The 19,381-nt window shown below is 46.2% G+C and overlaps 1 protein-coding gene across 2 annotated transcripts in view; it reads right to left on the bottom strand.

Moving 5' to 3' along the window:
- Positions 1 to 4,823: 4,823 nt before the first annotated feature.
- Positions 4,824 to 19,381, bottom strand: part of grm8b (glutamate receptor, metabotropic 8b) — a 172,450-nt gene continuing 157,892 nt past the window's right edge. For both annotated transcript variants that reach the window (XM_082159287.1, XM_082159286.1), the window contains 2 exons: positions 14,275 to 14,521; positions 4,824 to 5,380 (listed from right to left, as the gene is read on the bottom strand). In XM_082159287.1, the coding sequence (XP_082015413.1) occupies positions 5,331 to 5,380; positions 14,275 to 14,521 (297 nt within the window). In that variant the 3' untranslated portion in view covers positions 4,824 to 5,330. The remainder of the gene's footprint in view (positions 5,381 to 14,274; positions 14,522 to 19,381) is intronic.

The following is a 19,381-nucleotide window of genomic DNA, read 5'->3' as shown; positions in this document are numbered from 1 at the left end:
AATTACAAGCCTGAAATAAGGAGCACAGCTGCTCATTAATGCTGAATAAAGCATATCACTTCATCCTTGTTTAGAGTACGGAGCTGAATAAATTAAAAAGGAAAGGTTGCTAAGGAAGAAGGAAAGTTGTACAAATGAGATATCCTTACCAGAGCAAAGCCCTTATAGTTGCTGCAGAAAGTAAAGGCCTTCTGGGACATCTGTGTCTAGGTCAATGCCGGGCAAATTGATCCCATAGAAAGTCTGCAGATTAAAAAAAACAGCTTTGCCCAGATTCTCCCTCACGCTTGGCTCTCAGGCTTGAAAGAATCCGATCCTGTGATCAATTAGCCTCCCGCATCGTATTTGAATCAATTAGGGCTGGCATAGTAAAAAAAAAGCTGACTTAAAAACAGCAGATTACATTTCTAATGATGAGATAAGGGCAGGGCTTCTGTTTTTTGCTCTTTATAACTTTTTATAAGTCTCATAAGACACATTCCCCGCTGAAATCAATAGATTCACAGCATTCTCTGATGCAGCACTAAATCTAGTGTCCTAAGACATAAGATTCATCATTCTTCCCTATATATGATTAGTGGCATGTTTACACAAAAAATAACTAAAAAGATAACCATAATGATAACTATATTAGCGTCCACACTAACGAATGATAATTTTATGTTTATTGAAAGCATGAACAATTGCGGCTTTAAATGCTCAAGCTCTTTAAATTTGGGTGAATTAGCTGTCAATGTTTTATTATTAATCAGCTGGAAAAATCCCTCTGAGAGTGATTTCAGTGATATCGTTCCTCTGTGTTATTATCATTATAGTTGTAGTGTGGACTTAGAATGATTATTAAAACAATTATAGTTATAATTATAGATATCGTCTCTGGTGTGAACGAGCCTCATCATGAAAAATTATAGTGACACTTACCATTGCAGTTATTCTCAACATGGTGAGTCGTGACTAAGAAAAGGAAGGAAGGAAAGAGAGGGTGGGAGGGAAGGAAGGAAGGAAAGAGGGAGGGAGGAAGGAAAGAGAGAGGGAGGGAGGGAGGGAGGGAAGGAATGAAGGAAAGAGAGAGGGAGGGAATGAAGGAAAGAGAGAGGGAGGGAAGGAATGAAGGAAAGAGAGAGGGAGGGAAGGAAGGAAGGAATGAAAGAGAGAGGGAGGGAAGGAATGAAGGAAGGAAAGGGAGGGAGGGAGGGAAGGAATGAAAGAGAGAGGGAGGGAAGGAAGGAATGAAAGAGAGAGGGAGGGAAGGAAGGAATGAAAGAGAGGGAGGGAAGGAAGGAATGAAGGAAAGAGAGAGGGAGGGAAGGAAGGAATGAAAGAGAGAGAGAGAGGGTAGGAAGGAATGAAGGAAAGAGAGAGGGAGGGAAGGAAGGAATGAAAGAGAGAGAGAGGGAGGGAAGGAAGGAATGAAAGAGAGAGGGAGGGAAGGAAGGAATGAAAGAGAGAGGGAGGGAAGGAAGGAATGAAAGAGAGGGAGGGAAGGAAGGAATGAAGGAAAGAGAGAGAGAGGGAGGGAAGGAAGGAATGAAGGAAAGAGAGAGGGAGGGAAGGAAGGAATGAAAGAGAGAGAGAGAGGGTAGGAAGGAATGAAGGAAAGAGAGAGGGAAGGAAGGAAGGAATGAAAGAGAGAGAGAGGGAGGGAAGGAAGGAATGAAAGAGAGGGAGGGAAGGAAGGAATGAAGGAAAGAGAGAGGGAGGGAAGGAAGGAATGAAAGAGAGAGAGAGAGGGTAGGAAGGAATGAAGGAAAGAGAAAGGGAGGGAAGGAAGGAATGAAGGAAAGAGAGAGGGAGGGAAGGAAGGAATGAAAGAGAGAGGGAGGGAAGGAAGGAATGAAAGAGAGAGAGAGGGAAGGAAGGAATGAAGGAAAGAGAGAGGGAGGGAAGGAAGGAATGAAAGAGAGAGGGAGGGAAGGAAGGAATGAAGGAAAGAGAGAGGGAGGGAAGGAAGGAATGAAAGAGAGAGGGAGGGAAGGAAGGAATGAAGGAAAGAGAGAGGGAAGGAATGAAGGAAAGAGAGAGGGAGGGAAGGAAGGAAGGAATGAAAGAGAGGGAGGGAAGGAAGGAATGAAGGAAAGAGAGAGGGAGGGAAGGAAGTAATGAGGGAGGGAGGGAGGGAAGGAAGGAAAGAGAGTGAGGAAATGATAGATTGAATAATAGAGAGAGGGAGGGGGAAGGAGGGAAAGAAGGGAGGGAGGAAGGAAGGAAAGGGAGGGAAGGAAAGGAAAGAGGGAAGGAAGGAATGAAAGAGAGAGAAGAGAGAGAAGGAAGGAAATAAAGAGAGAGGGAGGAAAGGAATGAAGGAAGGAAGGAAAGAGGGAGGGAAGGAAGGAAGGGGTTGAAGGAATGAAAGAGAGAGGGAGGGAAGGAAGGATAGAGAGGAAAGGAAGGAGAAGAGAGGGAAGGAAATATGGACTGCAGGTCTGTTCTTATAAGGTCACAGGCAGCAAAATAACTAAATAGGCTAATAATTAAATGCAACAAATAATATAACAACAGTGTAATACTTCAATAGTTAGGATAGCAAAAGAAAAATGCTTAGAAACTTTTAAAATAGAGGGGAAAATACTTCCCATATCTCACTTCTGCTTGGATTGGTAAAACTTTACCAATTCCATTTGTTAACATTAGTTAACTACATTAGTTAACATGAACCAACAATGAACAATACTTCTAGTTCCAAAGCATTCATTAAACTCAGGTTTGCATTATCTATGAAAAGCACTCACTCTCTCTCCCGTTCAACGCACACACATGCAGTAGACACAGATGGAAACATTCACGCGCACAGAAACACGTCAGCGCTACCCTGCGACTTAATAGTTCAGCATCTGCAAAACTACATGACTTTCTCAGCATCGAGACAATAACGTCGCTGTTATTGAAGCGGTTAAACTTACAGTCTCGCTATTAGTTGCCTAACACTGTTGAGAGATGAACAGACTCAAGTAATTCACACATCTATCAATCTCTCTCCAATAACTGTATTCAACTGTAATAATTGGCGCAAGCCTCTAGTACTATAGCTCTAAAATAACATTTTGGAATTAACAATGGAGGCTTGGTATGAGATGTATAAGAAATCAGTCCAACACACAGAGCGTTTTAAGGACAAAAACCATACAAATGTCTTGAAATAAAACATCTAAACAGTGTCTTGAGGCATGGTAAAGTGATACCAGTTGATTTTATACTCAACTCTGTAGTGAATAAAAGCTGTTAAATGCTCCGAATGCTGTTTGAATTCTCCATAAACAATTTAAGTTGCCATTATTATTGCTGTATTGATGTTCCTCTCTCAGGTGTAAGTTGTCTGTTGCCGTCTTCCTCCACAGAACAAATATTGATCACCGACAACACGTGGTCAATTTTCTCCATTATTTTCTTGTACTCCAGCCATTCGCAGTGTGTTTGTCAAAGAGAAGGATGCCATCCGCCAAGCTGTGCACTGCGGAAACATCTGAAGTGCCAGAACTATTTAACGGCCTGTTTATTTTTGTTATCAATGCTTTTTTTTTCATATCTCATGAGTCTTAAATAGCAACTGAGAGGCAGTAATTAGTGAGAAAAGGCTCTAAGGAGAGATAATTGGGTTTGGTAGACATAGTTACAAGGAAGTAGTTTAGTTGCAGGAATATTCTGTCAGTCAGAGAGCCAATTAACGGCATCCGACTGGATCCGAAACATCCTTTGTAAAAACTGCTGCGAGGTAAGTGTGTAAATGAGTTGCATTTATGCTTAGAAATATTGAGGTCAGGTAAAAGAAGGCGTAGTGGATGTCAAAGGTCATTTTGACAGAAGTTTCAATATGTGGACAGTAAGGCTATTTAAAATGCTGCGTGCAACACTAGGCGTTCTCCACTTTTCTGAGGATAAGGAACGTTGGACAATTTTGAAGCTCCTTTAAGATTTAAGGAAAGCTATATGCACTGTAATAAATAACACATATTGTATTGCCATGGAAAGATAATGAATGCTTGCTATATTTGGAACGCAGTACACCTGCTCAGATTCAGCTCATAAATTATACCAACTTGCCAGCTTGGCATTTTTTTATATGCTAGACTCACCTGGAAATGTCTAGACTCACGTAAACAGAAAATACATGCATGACACACATACTTCAGCACTATTACACGCTTTGTTTCACAAACAGTATGAATTTTGACTAAAAAACCCCAAAAGAAATTAAATTCTGTAATAATTTACTCACTCTCTTGTTGTTCCAAACTCGTATGTCTTTTTACCGTAGAACATAAAAAAACATATTTCACAGAATGTCCATGCTGCTCTTTTCCATACAATAAAAGCATAAAGTGATCAGGGACTATATAGCTAAAATAATAATGAATACTGTGAAACACAAGTCTACTGAAGTTATACTATAGCTTTATGGGAGATTCAGTCCAAAAAAAGCACTGTTAGACATGAGAACCAATGCTGTGTCTTTTACATTACGTCAGGACGTGCCGAATTTGAAAATGCGCATATGCAAACAAGATTTTAGAGGCACTTGTTTGATCTCTCTGATGTCAATGAAAAACTATTATAAAACAAAACAAGAATAATCAACAACATATTTCAATATTGGTTACTGACAGTGCAACAAAGAAATGAAGCACAATAACGTTGACTAAAATATTCATTTTGATAAAATATTAGTTGTTGGACATTACATTTAGCTTTTAAATTAGTATTATTAAAAAAATAATCACAGATAATCAACAGATTAATCGATTATCAAAATAATTGTTAGTTGAAGCCCTACTGTGAATTACGTATTACATGTTTCATCCCCAAAAACATAAATGTCCAAACACCCACCACATTTCAAAAACATTCCTTTATTATAAATAAATTATTTGTATAAAAAGTTGAATTGGCATGCTTCCAACATGGCATTTGCACACTCACAACCCAAGGTTATAGACCAGAGTAGCCAATACAAGAGACAAACGCATTTTTCCAATGCAGGTCTGACACTGTGGGACAAGAATGAAAAAAATTTCACAACCACAAAATACTTACAATTAGAATAACATGTAACATGGTCGACTCCAATATTTGTTCTGTTTCTTTAAACTTTTGTATTTTTTTTTCTTACCCCTCTTTGCCAGTGTCCCGTTTTATTGGCTGCCCACGTAAATGGCAGCTTTTGTCTCCATTTTTTGGATGTCCGCCTAGGCTTTCTTATAAAATATCCAAGAAAAAAAAAAAAGTCCAAGAGTCCATCCTCTTGTCCACAAACAACACTGATGTCTCATGCTTGGGTTTCAGTCATTGGATCCTGTTCTGCCGGATCCATGCCAAACCATTTTCAGGATGTGCAGTCATATGGCATGATTGGTGTAGCTGACGTAGGTTGTTTTTGTGGACGGTGCTGAAAATGAAAATAGCCAGTTAAACAAGACTGCTGTGTATCGGAAGACACAAATGTCACAGCAAGAGATGGGAGAATTGTAGAGTTGGGGAACTTATAGATTCTGAACGTAGCTCTGCAACCATCAGGATAAAATTCTCACTTTGTTTCATAGATTGAAAATGATTTTGCTGCTTCCTTTCATTTAAAAGTAAGAAGAAAAAAATTGAGAAAGTAATAACACTCTTTTGTAATGCCTTTATCTTGTGCCTTTTTTGCAGAAATGGTTTGAGTAGTGAAAAGTCATTCAAAAAAGAATTCATGGCATGCTTCAAAATTCAATTAAAATCAAAACGAACCCTTATTTTAGACATTCGCTCAAACAGAAAATATGCACATAAAACTTCCGACATCACTTAACCGTCATGAAACCCATTCGAGTTTCTCTTTTCAAAAGGTGAATTTTGGCCACTCAATGTCATGAAAGTGAATGAGAACTGGGACTGTCAGGCTCTAAAATGATAAAAAAGCACCAAAAAAAAAAAGCATAAAAATGGCCCATATGTAATATATTCCAAGTCTTTGGATAGCTTTATGACAAACAGACTGAAACTTTGAAGACAAATCATTCTTTTGGTTGGAATGATTCATTTATATTGATCCGGTCACAGCAGTTAAGTGTTTACTAAAGAGGAAGATTTTCAGTGAAAAACGACTTGAATTTCAGTCTTGTTGCGTCTAGAGGATTTGAAATATACTATACTAGTCATATGGACCTCTTTTATGGTGCTTTTGTAGCATTTTTGAAGCTTGAAATCTCAATTCTTTGAAACTGCACAAAAAAGCACGTTATTCTAAATTTCTCCTTTGTGACATCAGGGTCATTTAATAATGTCAGGATTTTCAACTATTTCTCAATAATAGCCAATAATCTCTTTAGGTTCAGTCACATTCAGGGTCATAACCACCATCTGTGCGAACGGTGCTTCATAGTTCATAGCTAATGTGACCGCACATTTACACTTCAAATATTGTTCTAATAATGGGCCCATATTGCTACTAATACCTGTGCAGAACTGACTCACAACAACACTGATTAGCATATTTGAATGTTGTTCACTAAAACGGACATAGTAAAACTGCAATGAGAAACACCAAAACGTGTTTGTCCTCTAAATGGTATTCTCTACATTCATTACATGGTACATTTGACTCTCATTATGAACTGGCCCAGTGTTAGAGCCCTTTAGCCGAGGGGTCATGGCACATTAGTGAGGGTCTGAACATTTGCATTAACTTTTACAGTGCTGTGGATGCTGCCCTTGCCCTGGTTAATGATCGGATCCTTCATGTAAAAGGTAACACCACACTGGCTGCTGAAGTACAGTCTGTTTCCATGAGCTTGCAGTCAGTAATTCAGATTTTATAAGAGATCTAGTGTTAGCGTCAGACAATGCTGGCAGCATAGCTAATGAATTAGCAATGATCCTCTAGTGAATGCATCCTTATCTGCTTCATTTCCTCATAATAAAAAGCTTCAGATGACAAGATAAATGGCAAAGAGAGTAACCGATGCGAACATTTTAGCAGCATTGAAGTTATCAGTTCATTAGAACAAAGATCATACACAGCTTAGCCACCATTAAAGGAATAGTGACATTACCGTAATATACTGTATTTACTTTGTTAAATATATGAATGTAATGTATGTGGGTCAATGACATTTAAGAGTATGCATGATAAATAATTATTTATTTTTTTAATCTATTTAAAAAAACAAACATACTCTTTGTATTCATGTTGGTTTTATTGTTTTTAGTTTTTTTTTAAGAATAATTGTTAAGAAGACTCTAAAAATGTAATGTGGTGCAACCACAAAGTAAAAAGTAATACAATATTTTCCTTACACATTGAATATATATTTTTTTTTTGTATACGTTATTTTCAAAAATATATTGAAATGTTGAATTATTAATTAATAAATATAAAAGTTTCTATATTTATGTGCACCACATGACATGACATCCCAATCCCAATCAGGTAGAAATTATGAGTGAAAATTGTTTAAGAAAAAATCCCAGTCCAATAAATCATGAATGACACAATCATGTAAATTCATTGGTTAAAAGAATGAAAAACTTGAAAAATATTATTAAAACTTAATTTACAGAAACTAGGAGTGTTGGGCCTTCAAACATTGTTGTCAAAAAGGTTGAGAACGTACTCGGTTACTAACGTAACCTCGGTTCTCTCTAGAAGAGGGAACGAGTACTGCGTAAGATATCTTACGCTAGGGGAAAATCCTTTTTCCGCGAGATATTGAAGCCAAAAATTATCCTTAATTTTGTAATAATGCAAAACGCGTTGCGGCAGCATGCAGACATAGGCGAGACAGCTCGCGCGCCTATTGGCTGCTCTGCGGCAACTGCAGCAGCCTATCGAGCGAGGCCTGGCGTGACGCCAGACCCAATCAGGGCACTTCGCGCCCGCTGCGTCACGTCCCGCCGAAATGGGCGTGGTCTAGGCCTATAAATACCGCTCGCAGGCAGCTATTATCTGGTTTTTCATCATCGAAGCAACCAGAGCGTGTGCATGCACGGCAAGATACGCAGTACTCGTTCCCTCTTCTAGAGAGAACCGAGGTTACGTTAGTAACCGAGTACGTTCTCTTACGAGAGGTCTCTCGTACTGCGTAAGATATCTTACGCTAGGGGACCCAATGCAAAACGCTGTGCATGCTGAGATCTGACACCAAAGACCCAAGGGCGAAAGCCCGGGGTACATATAGTGCACAATCACTCAGGGAACTCACAGGGAGTCCAGGAAGAGGGAGGGGCGAAGCCGCACTCTTCCACATATGGCAGCGTCGCTGAGACGCGAATTTCATCATACAGACAGGGCGGGGTACGGCCTGAACTGATGGGGGAATGTGGGTCTTACACAGTTTGCCCAGGCACATCTCGTGCTGCTACTTTTTTACTGTCGAACATTGAGCTGTGCTCAGTAGACGCAGCATTCTGAGCTGATCGCATCAGGTCAGACAATACTGGTAAACTTAGACCGACAGCAGCCTGGCCTGCAGGGCGGGAACCTCTAGGTTATAAAACCTTATAAATGTAGACGGGGAGGCCCAGCCTGCCGCCATACAAATATCTTGCAAGGCAATCCCACTTGACCAGGCCCACGAAGAGGCCATGCCTCTCGTGGAGTGCGCTCTGACACCCAACGGGCACTGCATGCCCTTGGAGGCGTATGCCAGCGCTATAGCATCAACTATCCATCTGGATAGGCTCTGTTTCGACGCGGCTAGTCCCTTAGAACGTCCGCTAAACGAAACAAAGAGCTGCTCCGTCTGTCTGAAACCAGACGAGCGAGACACATAAGCTCGTAATGCCCTGACTGGGCAAAGGAGGCTCGCGTCTCTTTCCTCATCAGGGACCGGTAGGGCTGACAGGGAGATAACCTGCGCCCTAAACGGTGTGTTGAGGGATTTCGGAACATAACCGTGCTTAGGTTTGAGTATAACTTTTGAGTCATTAGGCCCAAACTCCATGCACGCCGCGCTCACAGAGAGCGCGTGCAGATCCCCTATGCGCTTCACCGAAGCGAGAGCCAGCAAAAACACCGTCTTGAAAGACAGGTGTTTCAAATCGATTGACTGTAAAGGCTCAAATGGCGCACCTTTCATGGCTTCCAGAACCGTAGAAAGGTCCCATACGGGGACTGAGGGAGGTCTGGGAGGATTCAGTCTCTTAGCCCCTCTAAGGAAGCGGATGACTAAATCGTTCCTTCCTATTGACAGACCAAGCGTTGTTTCTGAGAACGCTGCTATAGCCGCCACATAAACTTTGAGCGTGGAGGGGGCCCTGCCCCCATCCAACAGCTCTTGTAGGAAGGAAAGCACCTCCGCCACACCACAGTCTGTGGGTGACACACCACGGGCTGTGCACCAGCCCGAAAACACTGACCATTTCGAGGAATAGAGTCGTCTCGTAGACGGAGCTCTAGCCTGCGTGATCGTGTTTAATACTCCTTCAGGGAGTCCAACATGTACCCGTTGATGGCCCAGACATGAAGGGACCATAGTTCCGGGTGAGGATGCCAGATCGAACCGTGGGCCTGTGAGAGGAGGTCTCTCCTCACTGGTACTGGCCACGGGGCAGTACTCGCTAACTGCATCACGACTGGGAACCAAGGTTGGTTTTTCCAGAACGGTGCCACCAGCAGTACTGAGCATCCTTCTTCCCTGATCCGTTCTATCACCTGAGGCAGGAGAGAGACGGGGGGAAAAGCATAGAGCGGGCGGCGGGGCCACACATGGGCCAGCGCGCTCCTGCTCTTGGAGAAAAATTCCTGACAGTGAGCGTTTTCTTGAGACGCAAACAGGTCTACTTCCGCCCTGCCGAATTTCTTCCACAGCAGTTGGACTGTCTGTGGGTGTAGAGACCACTCGCCTGCCGGAACATTGTTCCTGGACAGTCTGTCCGGTCCTATATTCAGGAGCCCTGGCACGTGCGCTGCTCTGAGCGAGCGCAGGTTGCACTGAGCCCATACCAGGAGGCGTTCTGCCAGCCTGTACAGGTTCTTGGACCTGAGGCCGCCCTGGCGATTTATGTAGGACACCACAGACATGTCCGAACGGACCAAGATGTGGCGTCCTTTTATCTGGGGACAAAAACGCGTCAGCGCGTTGTCTACTGCCAGCATTTCGAGGCAGTTTATGTGCAGGAGCTTCTCTCGTTCCGACCACTGGCCGAAGAACGGTCTGCCCTCGAGCAGCGCTCCCCATCCCGAGGTGGACGCGTCCGTGGACACCACTTTCACCCTCGAGGAAGTCCCCAGGCTTACACCTGATTGGTACCAGTCGTTCGCTCTCCAAGGTTTCAGAGCTGTGACGCACTTCTGATTGACCCTGAGGCGAAGCGAACCGGATGCCCACGCTCTGCGTGGGACTCGCGCTTTCAGCCAAAACTGCAGCGGGCGCATGCGGAGCAGGCCCAGCTGGAGCACTGACGATGCTGAGGCCATGAGACCTAGCATCTTCTGAAATTTCTTGAGCGGGACAGACGCGCCACAGCGAAACGCGTTCGCTGTGCGTTGAATGTCTACCGCGCGCTGTGGCGATAGTCGCGCTATCATGGACAGCGAGTCCAATTCTGTGCCCAGGAAAGATATCTTCTGACTGGGTAACAGAGAGCTCTTCGCCCAATTGACACTGAGACCCAAATCCTCAAGGTGATCGAGTAAAATGGTCGTGTGTTCTATGAGCACTGCGCGAGATTGCGCTAGAATCAGCCAATCGTCCAAATAGTTCAGCACTCGCATGCCTCTCATTCTGAGAGGTGCGAGCGCCGCGTCCATGCACTTCGTAAATGTACGGGGTGCCAGGGACAAACCGAATGGCAGGACTGTGTACTGATATGCCTGGCCCTCGAAGGCGAATCTCAAATATCGCCTGTGACGTGACGCTATCTGTATTTGAAAATACGCGTCTTTCAGATCTATTGACACAAACCAATCTCCTTGGCGAATCTGCACAAGGATTTGTCTGGTCGTGAGCATCCTGAACTGTCGCTTCACAAGCACTTTGTTCAGTTGCCTTAGATCTAGTATGGGTCTGAGACCCCCGTCTTTTTTCGGTACCAGGAAGTATCTGCTGTATAGCCCTCCTTCGCTCTGAACTTGAGAGAGAGGCTCTATGGCTCTTCGGGCTCGAAGTAAATGTGCTACTTCTGTTTTTACCGTGGTCTCGACGCGCGCCACATAGCGGCGAGGGCGTCGGCGAAACTGCAGCGAATAGCCTCTTTTTATAATGTTCAGCACCCACTTCGAAACCCCGGGCAGCTTTGCCCATGCGTCTGCATGGATAGCTAGGGGTTGAATACGAAGCGCGCTCCGCTCGCTCTGCAACACAAGCATCGCGCTCGTGACATTTGAGGCATGGGGCGCGCTGATAACAGCGGGCAGATTGCCCGCGCTCGACTCCTCTGCGGTGGTCAGCCGCGAGGGGGAGGGCTGGGCGGTTCCCGTGGGAACTGTCATGTCTATGTGTGGATGTGGGCGCGGGACAGCGGGCACATTTATCACACCGAAAGCATCGTTCGCTTGCGTGAAGCGAGTGCACGTTGGTTTCGTTTTTACAGAAACCGTGAGACATGCATAACAGGTGTTAGTGGGTACTGGGTAGTGGGCACATTCACCATGTTTGAAGCGCAACCGATCTGAGTCGGTTTTATGTGCACGAGCCCTGTGTGACAGGCTGTGCTTGTGTGTAGGGATGGGCACTGGGCAGTGGGCATTCTTACTACACATGAAACACCATCGGCCGTGGCCGGGACACCAGAAAATACACTCTTTTGGGGATTTATCTGGGTAGCCGTGAAAACGACATTTGTGTGCAGGCAAGCGGGTGACAGAACCGACTTGTTGGCTGCAGAAAACACTGGAACAGTCACATTTGCTGGAACTGGACGAGCGAATAGCTTTGGTGTGAGTCTGGCCGCAGCGGGACTTAAACACCGTCGTTTTCCTAGCTGTGCTAGGACGACTTCGGGGCCTCGGGCTTCACCGTAATCCTAGGTCGCGAGCCACGTACAGCGGGGCGGCGACCGGATGAGCGGGAGCGCGGTCTCGCGCTTCGGGCCTGGCGGCGCTGTGAAGTGGAGGCAGTGGACGGTGGCTGTGGCTGTGAGCTCTGAGCAGACGGTTTCGCACGGCCTGCTGCAGAGCTGGAGCGCTTCGGGAGGAAGTGCTTCATAGCCTGTGACGCTTTCTGTACCTCTGCGAATCTCTCCGCGAAATCCTTGACGGAGGATCCAAAGAGGCCTGTGGCGGAAAGCGGGGCGTCGAGGAACGCGGTGCGCTCAGACTCGGCCATTTCCGAGAGCGTCAGCCAAAGATGTCTCTCAGTCACGGTGAGAGAGGCCATATTCCGTCCAATGGCTTGCGCTGCAGACTTAGTAGCACGGAGAGCGAGGTCCGTGGCACTCCTTAAGTCCGGCACGCAGATCGCGTCAGGTCCTTCCTCATCCAGCTTACGGAGGAGATCGGCCTGGAAGATCTGAAGCGTTGCCATGGTGTGCAGCGCTGACGCAGCTTGCCCGGCGGCGGAGAAAGCGCGGTGGAGCAGGCTTGACGTCGTGCGGCAAGCTTTAGAGGGTAGGGCCGACTTAGCACGCCGTCCAGCAGAGGGCGGGCATAAGTGGGCCGCTATCGCCTCTTCGACCGGCGGCAGCGAAAGGTATCCTTTGTTCTTGGCATCGTCAACAGCGGAGAATGCCAAAGAAACAGCAGGACGCACTCTAGCCGAATAGGGGGCGTTCCAGGACTTGGCGACTTCTTCGTGTAACTCAGGAAGAAAAGGCGCCAGTCTGGACGCAGGCGAAGCGCGCTCCCCAGGCAGGAAAAATCCATCCAGCCGGTTGTGAGCGGGCTGCTCAGGCGAAGACCACTCGAGGCCGAGGCTCTCTTGCCTGACGACGTGCGGGCAGGGGGCGCGGGGTCCTCAGTCCCCAATCCTCACTGCCTGACGCCAGGATAGAGCAGGAATCATCCTCTCCCAGCAGGGCTTCCTCATCCACGATGTCAACGGAAGCGGCGGCAGACGGCGGCCGCTGTCCGTCAGGAAGCGAGGCTGACGAAGCCGGGGAAGCAAGCGGGCGAACCGGCGAGCTTTGGCGGCTGAGGGAGGGTTCCGGGGCTCGCTGGGCACGGCGCTTTTTACGTCGCGACGCCGCGGCGGGCGGGGGAGCAGTCTCGGTGAAGAAGGCTAGGCGAGTCTTCAGAGTCGCCATTGCCATCAGCTCGCAGTGAGGGCAGCCGCCGTCAGCGAGCGCGAGAACTGCATGTTCCTCACCCAGGCAGGAAACGCAAACCACGTGGCGGTCCCCGTCGCTGAGTGTGGCTCTGCACGAGCCGCAGGAAGGCATCTTTAAAAAGACGCTAGCTCTTTTAGAATGTGTGTCGTGGCGGCGACACACACACACAAAAGTACAGTGTAATAAGGAAAGGATATAAGCGCCGGAAAGCGCAGCAGGAAGGCAGGAAGGCGGCGCGGCCAGCGACTTCAGTGACTCGTCCCGCTGAAGGTGCTCTCTCTCAGACGGCGCGGCTTCTTCTCCAGCTCCAGCGATGCGTGTGCTTCGCTTGAAGGATGAAAAATCAGATAATAGCTGCCTGCGAGCGGTATTTATAGGCCTAGACCACGCCCATTTCGGCGGGACGTGACGCAGCGGGCGCGAAGTGCCCTGATTGGGTCTGGCGTCACGCCAGGCCTCGCTCGATAGGCTGCTGCAGTTGCCGCAGAGCAGCCAATAGGCGCGCGAGCTGTCTCGCCTATGTCTGCATGCTGCCGCAACGCGTTTTGCATTATTACAAAATTAAGGATAATTTTTGGCTTCAATATCTCGCGGAAAAAGGATTTTCCCCTAGCGTAAGATATCTTACGCAGTACGAGAGACCTCTCGTAAGAGAACCACCAATTTAAGAGGAAATAAAATATTATGTCGAACTACTTAAGGTTTTCTTTTCAAGTAAAGAACCCTGTTTTTTTATTTTTTACTTTATGCCAAAACAAATTTCAATACACAAACTAAAGACACACTGTAAAAAGTTATCAGTTGACTTAATTTGAAGGCAACGGGTTTCCTCACTTTTAAGTTAAGTAAATTAACTTCATGTGTAATTGAAAAAATTAAGTTATGTGGAATTTCAATTACATGAAGTTTAATACTTATTTTTAAGGCAACAGGTTTCCTCACTTTTTTTAAGTTAAGTAAACTGATCACTTTTTACAGTGCATGATTTGCATTTTTAATGTATTTTTAAATAAATGAATAGATTAGCATCATGTCATTGACCCATGTTCCACATTAACATTATAACAAAGTGTGCATGTTAGAGAAGACTGTACTCACTACTATTGTCCCCACTCTCACAGAGTTCGGTTTTCACCTCTCCATTGGGCCGTTCACTGGCCAGCTGACTGAGCTTGTTTGTCATGGTGGCAGCGGTGACGATGGCCTTGAAGCTACGCTTGCGTTTGGGCACGTTCTGCTCCGGGTGCAGGATAATGATGTAGACTTTGGGCATGTAAAGCATCCCCAGAGACACGGACGCACTCAGGCTCAGAGAGACGGTCAGTGTGGCTGTCTGAATGTACATCTAGAGTGAGAAAAGAAGAGGGTTATATCAACGGTTACAGTACGGCAACAAAGTGCGCCGCCCTATAGGCGACAATGTCTAATGAAACACAAAACCATATTTTCTTATTTTAATGTAACAAAAAGAGAAAAAAAATCCTAATCACTTAGGAAAATTATTATTTACTTCTTTGAGTTTATCTTAAGACATTCATTGAATTCCGTAAATTTTTTCGTTAATTTAGCCCCTTGTTTCTAGGACTGAACCAGGATCCTCCTTCAATGTAAGTCTATGGAAATTTTTGTCTTTTGTTTTATTGTCCATCAGATTAAAATTATATTTCAAATGGCACACCTCTCCTCAACAAGCCACACAATTTGATGTATCATTCCTTAGCACTTGTGCGGGATGAGTTGCGCACCAAATTTGGGTTAGGGATTTGTTCAGATGCTAATGTAGCTAGGTAGCTAACGCAGAAAGCGATGAATTAATGTTAATATTGTTATATTAGTGGATTATTTAGTTAATGTAACCCCAGGATCAGGTATGACAGGTATGACATTTTTTCAAATATCTAAGCAATTTCAATAATGCTAATGTTAACAAATTCACAAACCTCAGATGCAACCATACGCCCAGAGCAAGACAATTTAAAATGTTGATTTATCTTTGGCCATGTCTAAGAGTTTGATAAATGGCTAACTTCGCTAACAAATATATTACTACTTTCCTTACCTTGGGTGCGAGTGATCAGTAAGCTAACGAGCAGTAAATGATAACATATGCCTGCTGTGGGTGAAGCAGATGATAAAGCTCCTAACGTTTATATTAAGGTGCTGAGAATGAATGAGCCGAGGTTTTTAGGTCAGGAGTGGAGAATCTAGAACACTGCACGAAGGTGTAATTCCATACTACTCCTTAGTTGAGACTGAAATCAAATTAACTGTATTACTAAGTACTGACGTGGGCAAAGAGGTAAACACATCAGCAGAGGATTTCATGTACTGTCTCTCCAAGACAACAGAGCACTGCCATCCTGTCAAGGAAACGACTGCGCACAATACTCACTGAATCTCCTTTTGAATTGTAATTTTATTCAAGTCTAACCTTGTGACCCCAGTACCACTCTTTTGTGTAAGTCTCCATACTGCCGGACAGTAAAAGGAAGGCCTCTCGCTGAATAATAAATGGGAGAAACTACCAACATAATGTAGCGGCTGTGCTGTGGCAATGGAAGTACTGCATTTTAAATCAAAGAAGCAATTTAGAATTTCTTCTAGAATGGTCATGTATTTTAACTGGACCCCCAGCTGGGAAAAATGGGCTAAACTGCTTGCTGGTCACTCAGCCTGGGCTGCGTTTCCAAAAAGCATTGTTAGGCAAATATGTTCGCAAGGTCAGTCGTTAGCAACATAGTTCAACAATTCAGCATGTCCTGAAACCATAGTTCAAATGAACATTTGCAAACTTGTGTGGGTGGTTCTACAGCTCTCGACCTGTGATTAGAAGCATAGTTTCTTGTTAAAATTACGTGGACATATACTGTAGATCTTGCTCTTGGGCAAAAGAAGCAAGATAACATGCAGTGTTATATATATACAAATTTAAATCCATATCTTTTAGCGTGTCAACAATTAGTGCTGTTTTTGAAGAGAGAGAATGTGCATAAGTGCATAAGGGACTCTGGAGAAAGATATAAGAGGGAACTCAGGATTAATCAATCATCAAATAAAACGTACTCGGTTACTAACGTAACCTCGGTTCTCTCTAGAAGAGGGAAGGAGTACTTGCGTAAGTATCTTACGCTAGGGGAAAACTTCTTTTCCTCGAGATATTGAAGCCAAAAATGATCCTTAATTTTGCAATAATGTAAAACGCATTGCAGCAGCATGCAGACATGGGCGAGACAGCTCACGCGCCCATTGGCTGCTCTGCGGCAACTGCACCAGCCTATCGATAGAGGCCCCTCATGACGTCAGAACCAATGAGGGTGCTTCGCGCCCATTACGTCATGTCCCGCCGAAAGCGGGTGGGGCTAGGGCTATAAATACGGCCCAGAGAGGCTGGTTTGGTCAGTTTTTCATCGCTGAAGCGAATCAGAACATGACGCATGCACGGCAAGATACGCAAGTACTCGTTCCCTCTTCTAGAAAGAACCGAGGTTACGTTAGTAACCGAGTACGTTCTCTTACGAGAGGTCTCTCGTACTTGTGTAAGTATCTTACGCTAGGGGAACACAATGTAAAACGCCGTGCGTGCTTGAGACATAACACTAAAGTCCCAAGGGCAGGTGCCCGGGGCTCATACAGTGCCTAATCACAAGGGACTCACAGAGAATCCGGGAAGAGGGGCTAGAATAGCATCATTCCTGTAATATGGAGCTCTGATAAGAGCATGTTATATCAAGTGTTCCACACAGCCAGGGCGAACTCGGCCTGGACTGGTAAATATGGGGGACTTACGCACTGCCCACAGAAGTATACAGACGATCAGTGATCGACGCTCTAGCAGTTTCAGCATCCTGAGCCGATAGCATCGGGCGGGCAATACTGAAAAATTAAACCGAGAGCAACCTAGCTTGTAAAGCGGGAACCTCGAGGTTATAAAACCTTATAAATGTAGACGGGGAGGCCCAGCCTGCCGCCATACAGATATCTTGCAAGGCAATCCCACTGGACCGAGCCCACGACGAGGCCATGCCTCTTGTGGAGTGCGCTTTGACACCTATCGGGCATTGCAGGCCCTTGGATGTGTAAGCTAGCGCTATAGCATCAACTATCCATCTGGATAGACTCTGTTTTGATGCAGCTAGTCCCTTAGAACGTCCGCTGAACAAAACAAAGAGCTGCTCCGTCTGTCTGAAAACAGATGAGCGAGACACATAGGCTCTTAACGCCCTGACCGGGCAAAGGAAGCCTGCGTCCCCTTCCTCTTCAGATACCGGCAGGGCCTACAGGGAGATAACCTGTGCCCTAAACGGTGTATTGAGGGATTTAGGAACATATCCGTGCTTTGGTTTGAGTATGACTCTCGAGTCATTAGGCCCAAACTCCATACACGTCGCGCTCACTGAGAGCGCTTGCAAATCCCCTATGCGCTTCACTGAAGCGAGAGCCAGAAGAAACACTGTTTTGAAAGACAAGAGTTTCAGGTCTATTGACTGTATTGGCTCGAATGGGGCACCTTTCATGGCTTCCAGAACCGTGGAAAGGTCCCAAACGGGAACTGAGGAAGGTCTGGGAGGGTTCAGCCTCTTAGCTCCTCTAAGGAAGCGAATGACCAGATCGTTCCTTTCTAATGACTGGCCAAGCGGTGGTTCAGCGAACGCTGCTATGGCCGCCACATAAACTTTGAGTGTGGATGGGGTTCTGCCCTTATCCAGAAGCTCTTGTAAAAAGGAGAGAACCTCCGGCACCCCACAGCGTGAGGGTGAAGTGCCACTCGCTGTACACCAGCTAGTGAACACAGACCATTTTGAGGAATAGAGCCGCCTCGTAGATGGAGCTCTAGCCTGTGTGATTGTGTTTAACACTCCCGCTGGGAGGTTAACGGGTACCCGTTGATGGCCCACACATGTAGGGACCAAAGCTCCGGGTGAGGATGCCAGATCGAGCCGTTTGCCTGCGAGAGGAGATCCCTCCTCACCGGTATCGGCCACGGGGCGGTACTCGTCAGCTGCATCAGGACTGGAAACCAGACTTGGTTTGTCCAAAAATGGGGCAACGAGTAGCACCGGGCATCCGCTCTCCCTGATTCGCTCTAACACCTGGGGTAGGAGCGTGACAGGGGGAACCGCATAGAGCGGGCAGCGGGGCCACGTGAGCCAGCGCATCCCTGCTCTTGGAGAAAAATTCCTGACAATGAGCGTTCTCTTGAGACGCAAATAGGTCTATTTTCGCTCTGCCAAATGTCCCCCATAGCAGTTTTGATTGTCTGTGGGTGTAAAGACCATTCTCCTGCCGGAAGATAGTTTCTGGACAGTCTGTCTGGTCCCACATTCAGATGGCCGGGCACATGCGCTGCCCTGAGCGAGCGCAGATTGTGCTGAGCCCAGACCAGGAGGTGTTCCGTCAGCCTGTGAAGGATTCTGGATCTGATACCTCCTTGGTGATTTATATAAGCCACCACTGACATGTTGTCCGAACGGACCAAGACGTGGTGTCTTATCTGGGGACAAAAAACGCATCAGCGCGTTGTCGACTGCCATCATTTCCAGGCAGTTTATATGCAGAAGCTTCTCCCGTTCCGACCACTGGCCGAATAACGGTCTGCCCTCGAGCAGCGCTCCCCATCCCGAGGTTGAGGCATCCGTAGACACCACCTTCACACTCGAGGAAGTCCCCAGGCTTACTCCTGACCGGTACCAGTCGGTCACTGTCCAAGGTTTCAGAGCTGCGACGCATTTCTGATCCACCTTGAGGCGCGCGAGACCGGAGGTCCAAGCTCTGCGCGGCGCGCGCTTTCAACCAATACTGCAGCGGGCGCATGCGAAGCAGACCCAGCTGAAGCACTGAGGATGCTGAAGCCATGAGACCCAGCATCCTTTGAAACTTTTTGAGCGGGACTAAAGTGCCGTGGCGAAAAATCCCTGTCATGCGCTGAATACTTAGTCTGCGCTGCGGCGACAGCTGTGCTCTCATAGACAGCGAGTCCAGATCTGTGCCCAGAAAAGATATTTTCTGACTGGGAGACAGCGAACTCTTCGCCCAATTGACTGTGAGACCTAAATTCTCGAGGTGATCGAGTAATATGGTCCTGTGTTCTATGAGCTCCGACTGTGATCGAGCTAGAACCAGCCAATCGTCCAAATAATTCAGCACTCGTATGCCTCGGAGCCTGAGGGGTGCAAGCGCTGCATCCATGCACATCGTGAATGCGCGA

This window comes from Leuciscus leuciscus (genome assembly GCF_965113295.1).
Source record: "Leuciscus leuciscus genome assembly, chromosome: 25".
NCBI classification, from domain to species: Eukaryota; Metazoa; Chordata; class Actinopteri; order Cypriniformes; family Leuciscidae; genus Leuciscus; species Leuciscus leuciscus.
This window is presented reverse-complemented; position numbering and strand designations above follow the sequence as displayed.